This window comes from Cherax quadricarinatus, chromosome 99 (genome assembly GCF_038502225.1).
Source record: "Cherax quadricarinatus isolate ZL_2023a chromosome 99, ASM3850222v1, whole genome shotgun sequence".
NCBI lineage: Eukaryota > Metazoa > Arthropoda > Malacostraca > Decapoda > Parastacidae > Cherax > Cherax quadricarinatus.
In genome coordinates, this window is record NC_091390.1 from 1,057,242 (window position 1) to 1,075,665 (window position 18,424).

The 18,424-nt window shown below is 39.1% G+C and overlaps 1 protein-coding gene across 2 annotated transcripts in view; it reads right to left on the reverse strand.

The window, feature by feature from the left end:
* Positions 1–4,339: 4,339 nt before the first annotated feature.
* The window catches only part of LIMK1 (LIM domain kinase 1), a 92,159-nt gene continuing 78,074 nt past the window's right edge, over positions 4,340–18,424 (reverse strand). For both annotated transcript variants that reach the window (XM_070079490.1, XM_070079489.1), the window contains one exon: positions 4,340–14,165. In XM_070079490.1, the coding sequence (XP_069935591.1) occupies positions 13,330–14,165 (836 nt within the window). In that variant the 3' untranslated portion in view covers positions 4,340–13,329. The remainder of the gene's footprint in view (positions 14,166–18,424) is intronic.

Below are 18,424 nucleotides of genomic sequence, written 5' to 3' on the forward strand. Positions count from 1 at the left end.
TGCTGTCTTCAAGAACACTGTCTTCAAGAATGCTGTCTTCAAGAATGCTGTCTTCAAGAACACTGTCTTCAAGAATGCTGTCTTCAAGAATGGTATCTTCAAGAATGCTGTCTTCAAGAATGCTGTCTTCAAGAATGCTGTCTTCAAGAATGCTGTCTTCAAGAACTGTCTTCAAGAATGCTGTCTTCAAGAATGCTGTCTTCAAGAATGCTGTCTTCAAGAATGCTGTCTTCAAGAACACTGTCTTCAAGAATGCTGTCTTCAAGAATGCTATCTTCAAGAATGCTGTCTTCAAGAATGCTGTCTTCAAGAATGCTGTCTTCAAGAATGCTGTCTTCAAGAACACTGTCTTCAAGAATGCTGTCTTCAAGAATGCTGTCTTCAAGAATGCTGTCTTCAAGAACACTGTCTTCAAGAATGCTGTCTTCAAGAACACTGTCTTCAAGAATGCTGTCTTCAAGAATGCTGTCTTCAAGAATGCTGTCTTCAAGAACACTGTCTTCAAGAATGCTGTCTTCAAGAATGCTGTCTTCAAGAATGCTGTCTTCAAGAATGCTGTCTTCAAGAATGCTGTCTTCAAGAACACTGTCTTCAAGAATGCTGTCTTCAAGAATGCTGTCTTCAAGAATGCTGTCTTCAAGAACACTGTCTTCAAGAATGCTGTCTTCAAGAATGCTGTCTTCAAGAATGCTATCTTCAAGAATGCTGTCTTCAAGAATGCTGTCTTCAAGAAAGCTGTCTTCAAGAATGCTGTCTTCAAGAATGCTGTCTTCAAGAACAGTCTTCAAGAATGCTGTCTTCAAGAATGCTATCTTCAAGAATGCTGTCTTCAAGAATGCTATCTTCAAGAATGCTGTCTTCAAGAATGCTGTCTTCAAGAACACTGTCTTCAAGAATGCTGTCTTCAAGAATGCTATCTTCAAGAATGCTGTCTTCAAGAATGCTATCTTCAAGAATGCTATCTTCAAGAATGCTGTCTTCAAGAATGCTATCTTCAAGAATGCTGTCTTCAAGAATGCTGTCTTCAAGAATGCTATCTTCAAGAATGCTGTCTTCAAGAATGCTGTCTTCAAGAATGCTGTCTTCAAGAACACTGTCTTCAAGAATGCTGTCTTCAAGAATGCTGTCTTCAAGAATGCTGTCTTCAAGAACACTGTCTTCAAGAATGCTGTCTTCAAGAATGCTGTCTTCAAGAATGCTGTCTTCAAGAATGCTGTCTTCAAGAATGCTGTCTTCAAGAACACTGTCTTCAAGAATGCTGTCTTCAAGAATGCTATCTTCAAGAATGCTGTCTTCAAGAAAGCTGTCTTCAAGAATGCTGTCTTCAAGAATGCTGTCTTCAAGAACTGTCTTCAAGAATGCTGTCTTCAAGAATGCTGTCTTCAAGAATGCTGTCTTCAAGAACACTGTCTTCAAGAATGCTGTCTTCAAGAATGCTATCTTCAAGAATGCTGTCTTCAAGAATGCTGTCTTCAAGAATGCTGTCTTCAAGAATGTTGTCTTCAAGAACACTGTCTTCAAGAATGCTGTCTTCAAGAATGCTGTCTTCAAGAATGCTGTCTTCAAGAACACTGTCTTCAAGAATGCTGTCTTCAAGAACACTGTCTTCAAGAATGCTGTCTTCAAGAATGCTGTCTTCAAGAATGCTATCTTCAAGAATGCTGTCTTCAAGAATGCTGTCTTCAAGAATGCTGTCTTCAAGAATGCTGTCTTCAAGAATGCTATCTTCAAGAATGCTATCTTCAAGAATGCTGTCTTCAAGAATGCTATCTTCAAGAATGCTGTCTTCAAGAATGCTGTCTTCAAGAATGCTGTCTTCAAGAATGCTGTCTTCAAGAATGCTGTCTTCAAGAACACTGTCTTCAAGGATGCTGTCTTCAAGAATGCTGTCTTCAAGAATGCTGTCTTCAAGAATGCTGTCTTCAAGAACACTGTCTTCAAGAATGCTGTCTTCAAGAACACTGTCTTCAAGAATGCTGTCTTCAAGAATGCTGTCTTCAAGAATGCTGTCTACAAGAATGCTGTCTTCAAGAATGCTGTCTTCAAGAATGCTGTCTTCAAGAATGCTGTCTTCAAGAACACTGTCTTCAAGAATGCTGTCTTCAAGAATGCTGTCTTCAAGAATGCTGTCTTCAAGAATGCTGTCTTCAAGAATGCTGTCTTCAAGAACACTGTCTTCAAGAATGCTGTCTTCAAGAATGCTGTCTTCAAGAACACTGTCTTCAAGAATGCTGTCTTCAAGAATGCTGTCTTCAAGAATGCTGTCTTCAAGAATGCTGTCTTCAAGAATGCTATCTTCAAGAATGCTGTCTTCAAGAATGCTATCTTCAAGAATGCTGTCTTCAAGAATGCTGTCTTCAAGAATGCTATCTTCAAGAATGCTGTCTTCAAGAATGCTGTCTTCAAGAATGCTGTCTTCAAGAATGCTGTCTTCAAGAACACTGTCTTCAAGAATGCTGTCTTCAAGATTGCTGTCTTCAAGAATGCTGTCTTCAAGAATGCTGTCTTCAAGAATGCTGTCTTCAAGAATGCTGTCTTCAAGAATGCTGTCTTCAAGAATGCTGTCTTCAAGAATGCTGTCTTCAAGAATGCTGTCTTCAAGAATACTGTCTTCAAGAACACTGTCTTGAAGAATGCTGTCTTGAAGAATGCTATCTTCAAGAATGCTGTCTTCAAGAATGCTATCTTCAAGAATGCTGTCTTCAAGAATGCTGTCTTCAAGAATGCTGTCTTCAAGAATGCTGTCTTGAAGAATGCTGTCTTCAAGAATGCTGTCTTCAAGAATGCTGTCTTTAAGAATGCTGTCTTGAAGAATGCTGTCTTGAAGAATGCTGTCTTCAAGAATGCTGTCTTCAAGAATGCTATCTTCAAGAATGCTGTCTTCAAGAATGCTGTCTTCAAGAAAGCTGTCTTCAAGAATGCTGTCTTCAAGAAAGCTGTCTTCAAGAATGCTGTCTTCAAGAAAGCTGTCTTCAAGAATGCTGTCTTCAAGAATGCTGTCTTCAAGAATGCTGTCTTCAAGAATGCTGTCTTCAAGAATGCTGTCTTCAAGAATGCTATCTTCCAGAATGCTATCTTCAAGAATGCTGTCTTCAAGAATGCTGTCTTCAAGAATGCTGTCTTCAAGAATGCTGTCTTCAAGAATGCTATCTTCCAGAATGCTATCTTCAAGAATGCTGTCTTCAAGAATGCTATCTTCAAGAATGCTGTCTTCAAGAATGGTGTCTTCAAGAATGGTGTCTTCAAGAATGCTATCTTCCAGAATGCTATCTTCAAGAATGCTATCTTCAAGAATGCTGTCTTCAAGAATGCTGTCTTCAAGAATGCTGTCTTCAAGAATGCTGTCTTCAAGAATGCTGTCTTCAAGAATGCTATCTTCCAGAATGCTATCTTCAAGAATGCTGTCTTCAAGAATGCTGTCTTCAAGAATGCTGTCTTCAAGAATGCTGTCTTCAAGAATGCTATCTTCCAGAATGCTGTCTTCAAGAATGCTGTCTTCAAGAATGCTGTCTTCAAGAATGCTGTCTTCAAGAATGCTGTCTTCAAGAATGCTGTCTTCAAGAATGCTGTCTTCAAGAATGCTGTCTTCAAGAATGCTGTCTTCAAGAATGCTGTCTTCAAGAATGCTGTCTTCAAGAATGCTGTCTTCAAGAATGCTGTCTTCAAGAATGCTGTCTTCAAGAATGCTGTCTTCAAGAATGCTGTCTTCAAGAATGCTGTCTTCAAGAAAGCTGTCTTCAAGAATGCTGTCTTCAAGAAAGCTGTCTTCAAGAATGCTGTCTTCAAGAATGCTGTCTTCAAGAATGCTGTCTTCAAGAATGCTGTCTTCAAGAATGCTGTCTTCAAGAAAGCTGTCTTCAAGAATGCTGTCTTCAAGAAAGCTGTCTTCAAGAATGCTGTCTTCAAGAATGCTGTCTTCAAGAATGCTGTCTTCAAGAATGCTGTCTTCAAGAAAGCTGTCTTCAAGAATGCTGTCTTCAAGAAAGCTGTCTTCAAGAATGCTGTCTTCAAGAATGCTGTCTTCAAGAATGCTGTCTTCAAGAATGCTGTCTTCAAGAAAGCTGTCTTCAAGAATGCTGTCTTCAAGAATGCTGTCTTCAAGAATGCTGTCTTCAAGAAAGCTGTCTTCAAGAATGCTGTCTTCAAGAATGCTGTCTTCAAGAAAGCTGTCTTCAAGAATGCTGTCTTCAAGAATGCTGTCTTCAAGAATGCTGTCTTCAAGAATGCTGTCTTCAAGAATGCTATCTTCAAGAATACTATCTTCAAGAATGCTGTCTTCAAGAAAGCTATCTTGAAATTTGTCTGACATTATTTTATTAGTGATATAATGAAAATCTGATAGCTGAAAAAGTAAATAATATAATTATACTGTTTAGATTACATTTGAGGTTTTAATACGTAAAAACCAGAGGTAAGTGAATTTCAATGTTGTTAATAATGACTTGCGTTTTGTCACTGTAGTATGTTCAGTGGAGGGGCAGTAAACACACTGAGAGACTTGTTTCTCAGTGTGTATACACTGAGAGGTGTTTGTCTCAGTATACATACACAGATGTTTGTCTCAGTATACATACACAGATGTTTGTCTCAGTATACATACACAGATGTTTGTCTCAGTATACATACACAGATGTTTGTCTCAGTATACATACACAGATGTTTGTCTCAGTATACATACACAGATGTTTGTCTCAGTATACATACACAATGAGTATAAGTACTTATTTCTGAGGTTAAAGTATTCTTGCTTGATAGTTTCCAATTTACTCAAATATCGGCACTAACGATCTCTAGTGTATAAAGCACCTATAACACAAGACAAAGTACAGTGGTACCTTAAGTTATGATCAGCTTCCGATTCAATTATGTAAGTCTATCTTTGTGAGTGCTTTTGTAAGTGTATTTTTGGGGGTCTGAATGAATTAATCTAATTTTCATTATTCCTTATGGGAGCAAATTTGTTTGGTATCGGCACTCGAACAGCCTTCTGGAACGAATTAAGCTCGTAACTCAAGGTACCACTGTATTATCAACAGGGCGACCTAAACAGAAAAATGAAAATTATTTTTTGCATTTAGTAATTTACACAGGTGTTACTGGCCTCCTGCATAGCTATTTTTGCAACAAACCGGCCATATCCCACTGAGGCAGAATGACCTAAAATTTAATAATTTATACAGTGGAAGGGGTTACTAGCCTCTTGCATAACCTCTTCTAACTTTCAACACACCAGCTGTATCCCAAGGTGGGGCGGCCCAAAAGGAAAAACGAAAGTTTTAACTTTTACATTTAGGAATTTATACAGTGGAAGGGGTTACTAGCTCCTTGCATAACTACCTTCACTAATATCAACACCATAATATATAACTTGGGCGTGCTGTAGGTGCTTCAACTAAAGAATCGTAACTATTACAAGTTATAACTAGGTGAGCAATTAAATCCACTGGGCATAACTGCCATCATAACATTTTCAGTACAGTAATGTCTATGACTTACAAACATGTTAAGAATCTTCCGTACTGTGTACAATATCATTATTATATCATTATTGGGTATAATATCATATACAGCCTCTCCTCACTTAGCGTTGTACTCGTTTACCGATGACTCGGACTCTCTGATCAGTATACAGTGGACCCCCGCTTAACAATCACTTTATGTAAGTGTATTTATGTAAGTGCGTTTGTACGTGTATGTTTGGGGGTCTGAAATGGACTAATCTACTTCACAATATTCCTTATGGGAACAAATTCGGTCAGTACTGGCACCTGAACATACTACTGGAATGAAAAAAGTTCGTTAACCGGGGGTCCACTGTACTTACCTAAATAATGTATATTAGAGCTGATTTCCTCTATTCTGTTTATTACAATATACAGTACACTACTGTATAAACATTTAAAAATATACCAGAAATGTTATAAATGTTGCAAAGGTGACATTAAAACAACATCAAAGATGGTTGACACAAACTCACGACCATTATAGTATGATCCTCATTTAGCGACAAATTTATTTACCGATGCGGTCTTAGAAACAGAACTCCGTCGTTAAGTGAGGAGAGACTGTACACAATACACAAGGTCCGCAACATGTTTGTAAGTTGAAGACTTCTGTATTATGAGTATTATACACAATTCAGGTCCCCAATGTACTTGTAAGTCAAGGAATTACTGCAGTTTACCATCAAATATTAGACTAGTAACATGTTGTCATTGTGGTTTACATTAAATCTAATTTTAGCATACTAGGTTCAGATTATTAATAAATAAGTATACAGATACTAATTATAACATTATATATATATTTATATATCTATAAAATTAAGTTGTCTGTATTTGAAAGCGTATTAATAACAGAGTCACATTGTATCACTTAAGCGTAACTGTTAAAAGCAACAAATCATCGTATTCCAATATACAGCAAAAATTTTTAAATGATCTGCCCAATTTGATTGTCAATATTTTTTTAACATTTTTGACATTATGGTTTAGTAAAGAGAGAAGTAACTTTGCAAAAACAAAAGTTGGCACAATGTTAAATTATTACTCTTTTTATAGACAATAAGGAGAAAAATAATTTTTTTTTCAGTATTATACAGTAGTCGTTGATGTATAACAAAAATTACAAGTAGCAAAGGTGAACTTATCATCTGAACCTTTGTAAAAAATGCATTAAAACACTATGTAATGTATTATGTGCAATGAAAGCGAAGAAGGGAACTGTACCAGAGTATAGTGGTACCAACACTGTTACAGTGGAACCTCAAAAATTGAGCTGCTCCCAACTCAAGCAGTTATGTAAGTATATTTTTGTAAGTGCTTTTATAAGTGTATTTTTGAGGGTCTGAAATAAACTAATCTAATTTACATTATTCCTGATGGGAATTAATTTACATTATTCCTGATGGGAATTAATTTACATTATTCCTGATGGGAATAAATTCGTTCAGTAGCAGCACACAAACAGCCTTCTGGACCGAAGAAAGTTCAATTTTTGAGGTTCCACTGTATATGAATATGAAGCATGGGTTGTAAACATTGCAGTGAGGAGGAGGCTGGAGGCAGCAGAGATGTCATGTCTGAGGGCAATGTGTGGTGTGAATATTATGCAGAGAAATAGGGTCCTGCAGATGATGATCTGGGATTATTAAATGTGTAACTCAAAGGACTGAGAAGGTGAATATCAAATACAGTGGACCCCTGGTTAATGATATTTTTTCATTCCAGAAGCATGTTCAGGTGCCAGTACTGACCGAATTTGTTCCCATAAGGAATATTGTGAATTAGATTAGTCCATTTCAGACCCCCAAACATACACGTACAAACGCACTTACATAAATACACTTACATAATTGGTCACATTGGGAGGTGATCGTTAAGTGGTGGTCCACTGTACATGTACAGTAGTGATAGGTTTTGTATACAGTGAAACCTTGATTTTCGTATGCTCTAGTTTGTATGCAAAACTAGAGTTATTCTCTATAAAATGCATTTTTTGTTAATATTTTTGGGTGTCTGGAATAGATTAATTGGATTTGCATTACTTCTTGTGGGAAATATTACTTCAGTTTTCATACGATTCGGGTTTTCATCAGACTTTTTCAAAAGGATTAATCGAGGTTCCAGCGTACCACATATGCAACAGTTAGGTATGTTCATTCTGAAACATTTCGCCTAGACAGTAAGCTTCGTTATTCGAGTACATAAGAGTAAGTAGAAGCAGTAGATATGTTAAGACGATGTAATCTATCTTCAAGAGTGATGGACTGATTCCACTGTTTACATCTGTACTGCTTCTGCAAACTCTTCTGTACTTGACTGAAGAAACCTATTGTGTAGGTGAAACATCAGAATAAAGATATCCAACTGCTGCACATGCGTGTTATTTATCAGACTGAGGAGGTGTTGATGAGGTGGTCTGAGCATTTACTGAGGATGAGGCAGATTAGGATAAAACAAAAAACAGATTGGATGAGATTTGAACCCATGACGAGTTTTAAAACTTCAGGCTAGTGTATAAGCCACTTGGCCAGCTGGCTGTTTGGCTGAATGGCTTATACACTGGTGGTTTACGCAACGAGTGGCTTATGCAACAAGTGGCTTATGCAACAAGTGGCTTATGCAACAAGTGGCTTATGCAACAAGTGGCTTTTGCAACAAGTGGCTTATGCAACAAGTGGTTTGTGCAACAAGTGGCTTCTGCAACAAGTGGCTTATGCAACACGTGGTTTATGCAACAAGTGGCTTCTGCAACAAGTGGCTTATGCAACAAGTGGCTTCTGCAACAAGTGGCTTATGCAACAAGTGGCTTATTCAACGAGTTTGAGCTACTCAGCCAGCTGGCCGGTTGAGTGGTTCAAATACCATCCGTTCCATGGTCTGTTTGCAATCACATCATCACGATTTCGTGAATCAGCATAGGCTGACTAAGAGGGTGAACAGATTTATAGAAGAACAGGTAGGGGTTGACCCAGAAAGGGCTAGAATATATACCTTTGATAAGTTTCGAGAGTCTTACCAGGGAAGTAAATAAGGTTGAGTCATGTGGGGTTAAATATCCAGAAGGCTTGTCTGAGTACATTATCTATTTTTTTTATTTTTTTGAATCTTGTGTAATTTTTTTTATCCAAATTATATTTATTGGGAAGCTCTAAACCTGTAGGGACTTTAAAGAGCCTAGGACTAGGAGGTAATCTTGTTTAATGTAAGGAAAGATTATATAGAGCCTAGGAATAGAAGGTAATCATGTTTAACCCTTAAATGGTCCAAACGTATATATACGTTTTTTCAACATCTGAAAGTATGAACATCAAAATGGTATACAATACCGACAGGTTGTTAGGTAAGACATGTGCAACAGTTAGACAACTTTATTCCGGAACTGAACTTCTCCAGGCCGAGGGACTGACAACCTCAAATTCTACGACTTCAAGGGTGATGGACTGATTACATCGTCTTCACATCTCTACTGTTCCTGCCTACTTTCTGTATTCGACTGAAGAAGCCTACTGTGTAGGCGAAACGTTTCGGAATAAAGTTGTCTAACTGTTGCATATGTGTCTTACCTAACAATCTGAAAGTATGTAAAAAATTGTCGATCTTCTTTTTTGTTTTACATTTGAAAACGTGTAAAAAAACTTTTATCTACATTTTTTTTTTGTTATATTTGAAAATATGTAAAAAAAAGTATATCTACTTTTGCAACACTATGAATTTGAATCTCAAAACTCCAGCCCGTCGCGTTTTGAGACTCTATGACCGCGGGTTCAATCCCGGCCGGGGGTATGGTTTATGAATTTGAACGTCGATCTGTTTGGACCGTTTACGAGTTAATGTAAGAAAAGGGTATCTTTGTTTCCTTGTATCAAGAGCCCTTCAGTAACATCAAGGCACTCTCAATGAAACAATATTTAAAGGCTCACGAAATCGTAATAACAGCATGGTACAGTGGACTGCCACTTAACGATCACCTCCCAATGCGACCAATTATGTAAGTGTATTTAAGTAAGTGCGTTTGTACGTGTATGTTTGGGGGTCTGAAATGGACTAATCTACTTCACAATATTCCTTATGGGAACAAATTCGATCAGTACTGGCACCTGAACATACTTCTGGAATGAAAAAATATCGTTAACCGGGGGTCCACTGTATTTGTAACACCCCAGGCCAGTGCATTAACCACTGTACCTGCTGGCTGCAGCTGTAACCAGCTGGCCCAGTGGTTAGTGCACTGGCCTGGAGTTTTACAATTCACTTACCATGAGTTCTAACCCCACCCGTACCGTAATTTAATACCTAAATGCATTTTTTGCTTTACAAAAGTTCAGAAGACAGGTTCTCCTTAGCGCCCTCAACGTCACAAAAAATTTGGCGTGTCCTAGTATCCAAAATTTTAAGAAAGAGATCAAAAATAAACAGGAACTCTGACAAAAGAACAGGAAGTCACATGCATCTTTGATTATTTTTAACTTGCAATTTAACAAGTGAAAGCAGAGTGTTCCTTGTGTTCAATACCCCTAGGGCCATCCAGATGATACACTTGCTGCACAGCAAACCTTTTGGCTCTGTGTAGAGCTTTATCAAGTCATGTTTCACTCTGTGTAGAGCTTTATCAAGTCATGTTTCACTCTGTGTAGAGCTTTATCAAGTTATGTTTCACTCTGTGTAGAGCTTTATCAAGTCATGTTTCACTCTGTGTAGAGCTTTATCAAGTCATGTTTCACTCTGTGTAGAGCTTTATCAAGTCATGTTTCACTCTGTCTAGAGCTTTATCAAGTCATGTTTCACTCTGTGTAGAGCTTTATCAAGTCATGTTTCACTCTGTGTAGAGCTTTATCAAGTCATGTTTCACTCTGTCTAGAGCTTAATAAAGCCATTCATGGCTCAGTGTAGTTTTACAAGTTACAATCAGCTCTATTATAAAGATAGCCTATATAGTGCAATTTTTTTAGTAAATGCAATCGACTAACTGAACCCAAAATTGAAGAGCGTCTGAAAGGCCCCTCAGAGTATATGATATTTGATTTCAATATAATTTTTTCTTTTGATATACAGTGGACCCCCGCTTAACGATCACCTCCCAATGTGACCAATTATGTAAGTGTATTTATGTAAGTGCGTTTGTACGTGTATGTTTGGGGGTCTGAAATGGACTAATCTACTTCACAATATTCCTTATGGGAACAAATTCGATCAGTACTGGCACCTGAACATACTTCTGGAATGAAATAATATCGTTAATCGGGGGTCCACTGTACTTTCTTTCAACTACATTTTCAAAATGACAATCAATGGTATAAAATACCAACGTGGAGGAAAGGTAAACAAAAACACAGCATAATGCGACTGTCTACTGACTCCATTTTACCTACACGGTGCGCTTTATCAAGTTACAAACAGATGCGTTTGTGACTGTGATAAAGCGTAGTGTGCCGGCAAAACGTAGACAATAAAGGATCGCTTTATACGGCATCTGTGTTTGTTTTTATATCTGCAAAAATTGTACTACAGTACACAAAATGCTTTTATAAAGTTTCTGATTCAATCTTTGTAGTTTTATCAAATACATGATACAGTATTATGTACCTGGAGGGTATTCAGGGGATCAACACCCTCATGGCCCGGTCCACAACCAGGCCTCCTGGTGGATCAGGGCCTGATCAATTAGACTGTTACTGCTGGCTGCACATAGTCCAATGTACAAAAAACTGGGCTAAAAAAAATGTCTCCTGTCACTACTTGTCTATGCTCTACGTAGAGCAAAACATTAAAAACGTAAGAATATAAGAAAGAAGGAACACTGAAGCAGACCTACTGGCCCATGCAAGGCAGGTCCAATTCTCCTACTGGCTTAAGCCGATGTCTAACCTAGTCAGGTCAGGTCACATTCACTTAAGGAAGGAGCGCAGCATCAGACCTAGTAGCACAAGCTAGTCAGGACAGACTCACACCCACACTTGTATTTATCTAACCCATTTTTAAAACTACACAACGTCTTAGCTTCTACGACGGTAGTCAGGAGTTTGTTCCACTCATCCACAACTCTATTACCAAACCAGTGTGTCCCTATATCCCATATCTCTCCTCTAACTACTTGTCTTTCTGAGCTCTACCTAGAGTAAAACATTGTCTATGATAAAGGTTTGTTTTATGCCAAGTGTGTCTCTACCATACACATTGCAGGATCTGCCAGCTCAATATTCATCCAGGTGAGATATTACAATGAGGATTACCTGTACGATATTTTTCCAACAGGGAAACATCATCAGAGAGCGAGTACAGGCACTCCTCGACTAAAACGGAGTTGTGTTCCGACGACTCATCGTAAATTGAAAATATTGTGTCAAATATCAATGTATAAATAAATAAATAACTATTGTCAGTAAGTAAGTAAATAAAAATAATGACTGTAACTAACTAAATACCAGAAGCAAGAGAGACGCCTGGGCATTTAGTCGACAAAATGGGTTAGGGAAAATTTGGTTACGTCACTGAGTAAGTAAACAAATAATTACTGTAAGTAAATACGAGAATAAATACCAGAAGCCAGACACACACTTGGGAAAATTTGGTTAAACGCAGCAAAAATCAGTACGGTAAGTCCTCAACTTATAAACATATTGAAAATCTTCTGTACTGCGTATATTATTATTGTGTATATTATTATATCATTATTGTGTAAAATATCATAATTATATTATTATACACAATACAGCAGGTCCCCAATGTGTTAACAAGTTGAAGACTTCTTTTCTTTTCTGCTTTCAACGCACTGGCCGTATCCCACCGAGGTGGGGTGGCTCAAAAAGAAAAACGAAAGTTTCTCCTTTTAACCCTTAAACTATCCAATTGTAGATCTACGTTCACATGCGTAGCACTCCGACCTTTATTTTCCCCATTTGAAAGCATGTAAAAAATGTAGATCTACATCCGAAGCGCCCGCACATGACCATAGATCTATGTTCGGACAGTTTAACGGTTAAAATTAGTAATATATATACTTGAGAAGGGGTTATTAGCCCCTTGCACCTGGTATTTTAGTCGCCTCTTACAACACGCATGGCTTACGGAGGAAGAATTCTGTTCCACTTCCCCATGGAGATAAGAGGAAATAAACAAGAACAAGAACTAGTAAGAAAATAGAAGAAAACCCAGAGGGGTGTGTATATATATGCTTGTACATGTATGTGTAGTGTGATCTAAGTGTAAGTAGAAGTAGCAAGACGTACCTGAAGTCTTGCATGTTTATGAGACAGAAAAAAGACACCAGCAATCCTACCATCATGTAATACAATTACAGGTTTTTGTTTTACACTCACTTGGCAGGATGGTAGTACCTGTCTGGACAGGTTTTGTCTACTAACCTACTGCCTAGATGAAGACTTCCTATATTATGAATATTACACACAATACAGGAGATCCCAAATGTGTTTGTAAGTTCAAGACTTACTGTACCGAATGTACATCATTATCACACATCATAAATCAAAATATCGCAAGTCAAACCATTGTAAAGCGAGGAGCGCCTGTGCAACAAGCTCTCTCTTGTCTGAGGTACCACAAGCCTCGAGGACAAGGCTCTGCTACAAATTTCTCCATCAAACAGGGAAAACACCTTCAGTGATAAACAATATAACCATTTATGAATTACAATATCTACTCCACTACCTAGGAAGGTACATCTAACATCACTATACTGGGAATGCTATAAGTCAACTTTGTACCAATTGTCTTCAAAATACTTTCCAATGTAATAGAAAAAATCTTTAACCTTCAAGTATTTTTCTGTACATTATCATAACAAATATCATAAAAAACGGGTAAAAAATCATAGAGGTGTACATTCTAAATCTGCTACCAAGCTGCTGGCCTGGGGCCGGGAGAAGGAATTAAGAGTATCTGGAATGAGGTCTTTATCGAACTTTCCTTCAGTCTTTGAAGTGGATATTTTACTAACTGAATCTGTCTTATCTACACTTTTATCGGAACCCTGTTTGGTATCTGTATTACTCAGTGTTGTATCGGGATTCCTCCGTCTCGTATCAAGATTCCTCCGTCTCGTATCAGGATTCCTCCGTCTTGTTTCGGGACTCTGTTTTGTATCAGAATTACTCCGTGTTGTATCAGGATTCCTCCATCTCATTTCGGGACTCTGTTTTATGTCAGAATTACTCCGTCGTGTATCAGGATTCCTCCGTCTTGTTTCAGGACTCCTCCGTCTTGTTTCAGGACTCTGTTTTGTATCAGAATTACTCTGTTGTGTATCAGGGTTTCTCCATCTTGTTTCAGGACTTTTCTGTCTTGTATCAGGACTCTGCACTGTATCAGGATGACTCTGCCTTGCATCAGGGCTCCTCCGCTTTGCATCCGAGCTTCTCCTTGTATCCGGACTCCGTCTCGAATCTGGACTCCGCCTGGACTCCAAACTATCTAACCTGCCTAAATCTAAGCTCTCCCTTAGCTTCCAACTGGTGTCGTTGAGAAGCAAATCTTGAGAATCAAAACTGTCATGGTCTTCCCTGGCAAATGATGAATTATGGCTGATACTATCATTGGTAGAATAGTTTCCTTCGCTAATAGTGCGTAAAAGAGGCGGCGGGTGTCTTGAATCTGAAGTCGGAGCTTCTGGAGTCGAGGCTTCGGAAGAGCTGCTATTACTCCGCCCTTGAAGAGAAAGCATTTATATTAATAAAAGAGAATTCTTACGAATACGGCAATAAAACAAAAAGTTATTTTTGTTTGCTTCCCATTATTCTCACCAGTGCAAAAATAAACAAAAATAAAATTTTTAAAATTTTGATAAAAAATAGTAATAAAAGAGTGTGGTAAGAGGAATTTTTTTTCACATGCAATTACTATTGATTGATATTTAACCCTTTGACTGTCGCAAGCCCCTTTCTGAAACTGTCATTCTATGCCGCAAAATTTTTTGGAAAAAAAAAAAAAAAAAAAAAAAAAAATCTTATGAAATGATAGAGAATCTTTTCCCGATGATAATGACACCAAAAGTACGAAATTTGGTCGAAAACTCAATTTCGCTCCCGCGAAGTTAGCAGTCTCTGCGACATATATGCATCGGCAATTTTTGCCGACTTTGAGCCCTATTTTTGTCCAATTCTGTTGTTCCAGTTGACCAAACTCATAGTTATTTCTTCAGAACTCCATTTTTTTCTAACAATTGAGTACAAGAAACTGCCCATTTACTGATTTGAACTACCCAATAAAGTGGTCAGAAATTGGCAATTTGGCCAATTTCATGCAAATTAAAAGATGCCAATTTTAAAATAGGGTCCAGAATAAACAATGTAGACATTCTTGGCACTAAAATAACATATCCTCTGTTCATTAGTCACGTCTCTAGGCCCCTCTTATATTACTACTGCTTTCTATTTTTATTTTTTATTCATACAAAAAATGCAAAATTTACTGTTATGCAGACTACTGCATTATTGTAAAAATGGTATAAATAATATCAGTGCACTAGTGAAAGAATACAGTGGACCCCCGGTTAACGAACTTTTTTCACTCCAGAAGTATGTTCAGGTGCCAGTACTGACCGAATTTGTTCCCATAAGGAATATTGTGAAGTAGATTAGTCCATTTCAGACCCCCAAACATACACGTACAAACACACTTACATAAATACACTTACATAATTGGTCGCATTTGGAGGTGATCGTTAACCCTTTACCAGGCCTGGGAAAGGGTAATCACCCCTTTACCAAGAGTGGAAAAGGGTGATCACCCCTCTCCAGGCCTGGTAAAGGGTTAAGCGGGGGTCCACTGTATAAGACTCCCCAGTTGACGTGTATTGACGTGTGGTGTGATTTGCTTACTCCTGAACACTAGTAAAAATCGAACATTTCTGCTACTTTGAGCTCAATATCAAGGTCGTTTTCATTGTGAAACTAATCAAAATCATCTCTATTTCTGTAATATGTTTTCCATTTTATCACCTGAGACCACGAAAACGAGAATACAACGATAAATACTATACAAAAATACACCTCAAAGTCGGCGTTTTAATCCAAAAGAACGGTCAGAGTTTTTTTTTTATTATGCACTGCGTGCTGCAGGATTTTTTTTATGTGGTGCACTCTGACCACACAGGCCCATTCTCTCACATGTGGGCCTACCAGCTTTCTCCTGCTTGATTTGAAGCCGCTAGAATTTATGCGTGTTATTACATCCGAAACACTGGCTTGTACGAAGTATATGTACGACCAAAACAGTCAAAGGGTTAACACTAGCCCTCTCTCAGCAAGGTCAAGTGACCCTTGAAAGAGAAAACACTTTGACTATCACTCATTCCATCACTGTGTTATGTGCAGAAGTACACTGAAGGAGGGGTGGGGATATTTGCAGTTTTGAACTGTAGTGTCGATACCCCTCTGGCAAGACAGTGATGGAGTGAGTGATGGTTAAAGAGCTTCTTCTTTTTTGAGTCACCCTACCTCGGTGGAAGACTGTCGGTTTGTTGAGTAAAAAATTGTAAATCAGGCCCAGAGTCCCACAACAAAGTATGGTAACATGAGCACTATAGCTCTGCTCTCACCTGTACCTGCATTTACCTCCGTTGATATAATATTCAATTAAAATGGCTTTAGGAATTTTAATGGATCACCCTGAGGCAGTGTGACCCAAAAAGGAAGAAACACTTTCATCATCACTCACTCCATCACTGTCTTGCCAGACGGTCACCAAAACTATACAGTGGACCCCCGCATAACGATTACCTCCGAATGCGACCAATTATGTAAGTGTATTTAAGTAAGTGCGTTTGTACGTGTATGTTTGGGGGTCTGAAATGGACTAATCTACTTCACAATATTTCTTATGGGAACAAATTCGGTCAGTACTGGCACCTGAACATACTACTGGAGTGAAAAAATATCGTTAACCGGGGGTCCACTGTAGTTCTAAACCGAAAAATATTCTAGCCTCATAACACGAATTTTAATACGATTTGCTTATGTTAACTAAGTTTTTGTGAAAAATTTAAAATCTACACATCATGCTACTGCACACCTTGTATATTTAAAACTTAATCAGTACAGGGGAGCCTTGCTTAACAGAGCTTCACTTTACAGCGTATCGCTAATGCCGCTGTTTTCAATTACATATACCTATTCATTAATTCAGACTTCCTACAATAAATATATTCACCACTATAAGCCTAGCTCTGTCGCTCACTTAATATACATGTTTTCAGGCTTTTATATGCATTTGAAGGTGAAAAAAGAAAATAGCTGTTTCACTTTACAGCCAGGAACCTAACCTGCTGTATAAGCAGGCACTTCTGTACAGCAGTAGCCAGGAACCTAACCTGCTGTATAAGCAGGCACTTCTGTACAGCAGTAGCCAAGAACCTAACCTGCTGTATAAGCAGGACACTTCTGTACAGCAGTAGCCAGTAGCCAGGAACCTAACCTGCTGTATAAGCAGGCACTTCTGTACAGCAGTAGCCAGGAACCTAACCTGCTGTATAAGCAGGACACTTCTGTACAGCAGTAGCCAGGAACCTAACCTGCTGTATAAGCAGGACACTTCTGTACAGCAGTAGCCAGGAACCTAACCTGCTGTATAAGCAGGCACTTCTGTACAGCAGTAGCCAGGAACCAAACCTGCTGTATACTTCTGTACAGCAGTAGCCAGGAACCTAACCTGCTGTATAAGCAGGCACTTCTGTACAAGTTCTGTACAGCAGTAGCCAGGAACCTAACCTGCTGTATAAGCAGGACACTTCTGTACAGCAGTAGCCAGGAACCTAACCTGCTGTATAAGCAGGACACTTCTGTACAGCAGTAGCCAGGAACCTAACCTGCTGTATAAGCAGGCACTTCTGTACAGCAGTAGCCAGGAACCTAACCTGCTGTATAAGCAGGACACTTCTGTACAGCAGTAGCCAGGAACCTAACCTGCTGTATAAGCAGGCACTTCTGTACAGCAGTAGCCAGGAACCTAACCTGCTGTATAAGCAGGCACTTCTGTACAGCAGTAGCCAGGAACCTAACCTGCTGTATAAGCAGGCACTTCTGTACAGCAGTAGCCAGGAACCTAACCTGCTGTATAAGCAGGCACTTCTGTACAGCAGTAGCCAGGAACCTAACCTGCTGTATATAAGCAGGAACCACTTCTGTACAGCAGTAGCCAGGAACCTAACCTGCTGTATAAGCAGGCACTTCTGTACAGCAGTAGCCAGGAACCTAACCTGCTGTATAAGCAGGCACTTCTGTACAGCAGTAGCCAGGAACCTAACCTGCTGTATAAGCAGGCACTTCTGTACAGCAGTAGCCAGGAACCTAACCTGCTGTATAAGCAGGCACTTCTGTACAGCAGTAGCCAGGAACCTAACCTGCTGTATAAGCAGGCACTTCTGTACAGCAGTAGCCAGGAACCTAACCTGCTGTATAAGCAGGGCACTTTCTGTACAGCAGTAGCCAGGAACCTAACCTGCTGTATAAGCAGGCACTTCTGTACAGCAGTAGCCAGGAACCTAACCTGCTGTATAAGCAGGCACTTCTGTACAGCAGTAGCCAGGAACCTAACCTGCTGTATAAGCAGGCACTTCTGTACAGCAGTAGCCAGGAACCTAACCTGCTGTATAAGCAGGCACTTCTGTACAGCAGTAGCCAGGAACCTAACCTGCTGTATAAGCAGGCACTTCTGTACAGCAGTAGCCAGGAACCTATTCTGCTGTATAAGCAGGGCCCTCCTGTACAGCAGTAGCCAGGAACCTAACCTGCTGTATAAGCAGGACACTTCTGTACAGCAGTAGCCAGGAACCTAACCTGCTGTATAAGCAGGACACTTCTGTACAGCAGTAGCCAGGAACCTAACCTGCTGTATAAGCAGGCACTTCTGTACAGCAGTAGCCAGGAACCTAACCTGCTGTATAAGCAGGCACTTCTGTACAGCAGTAG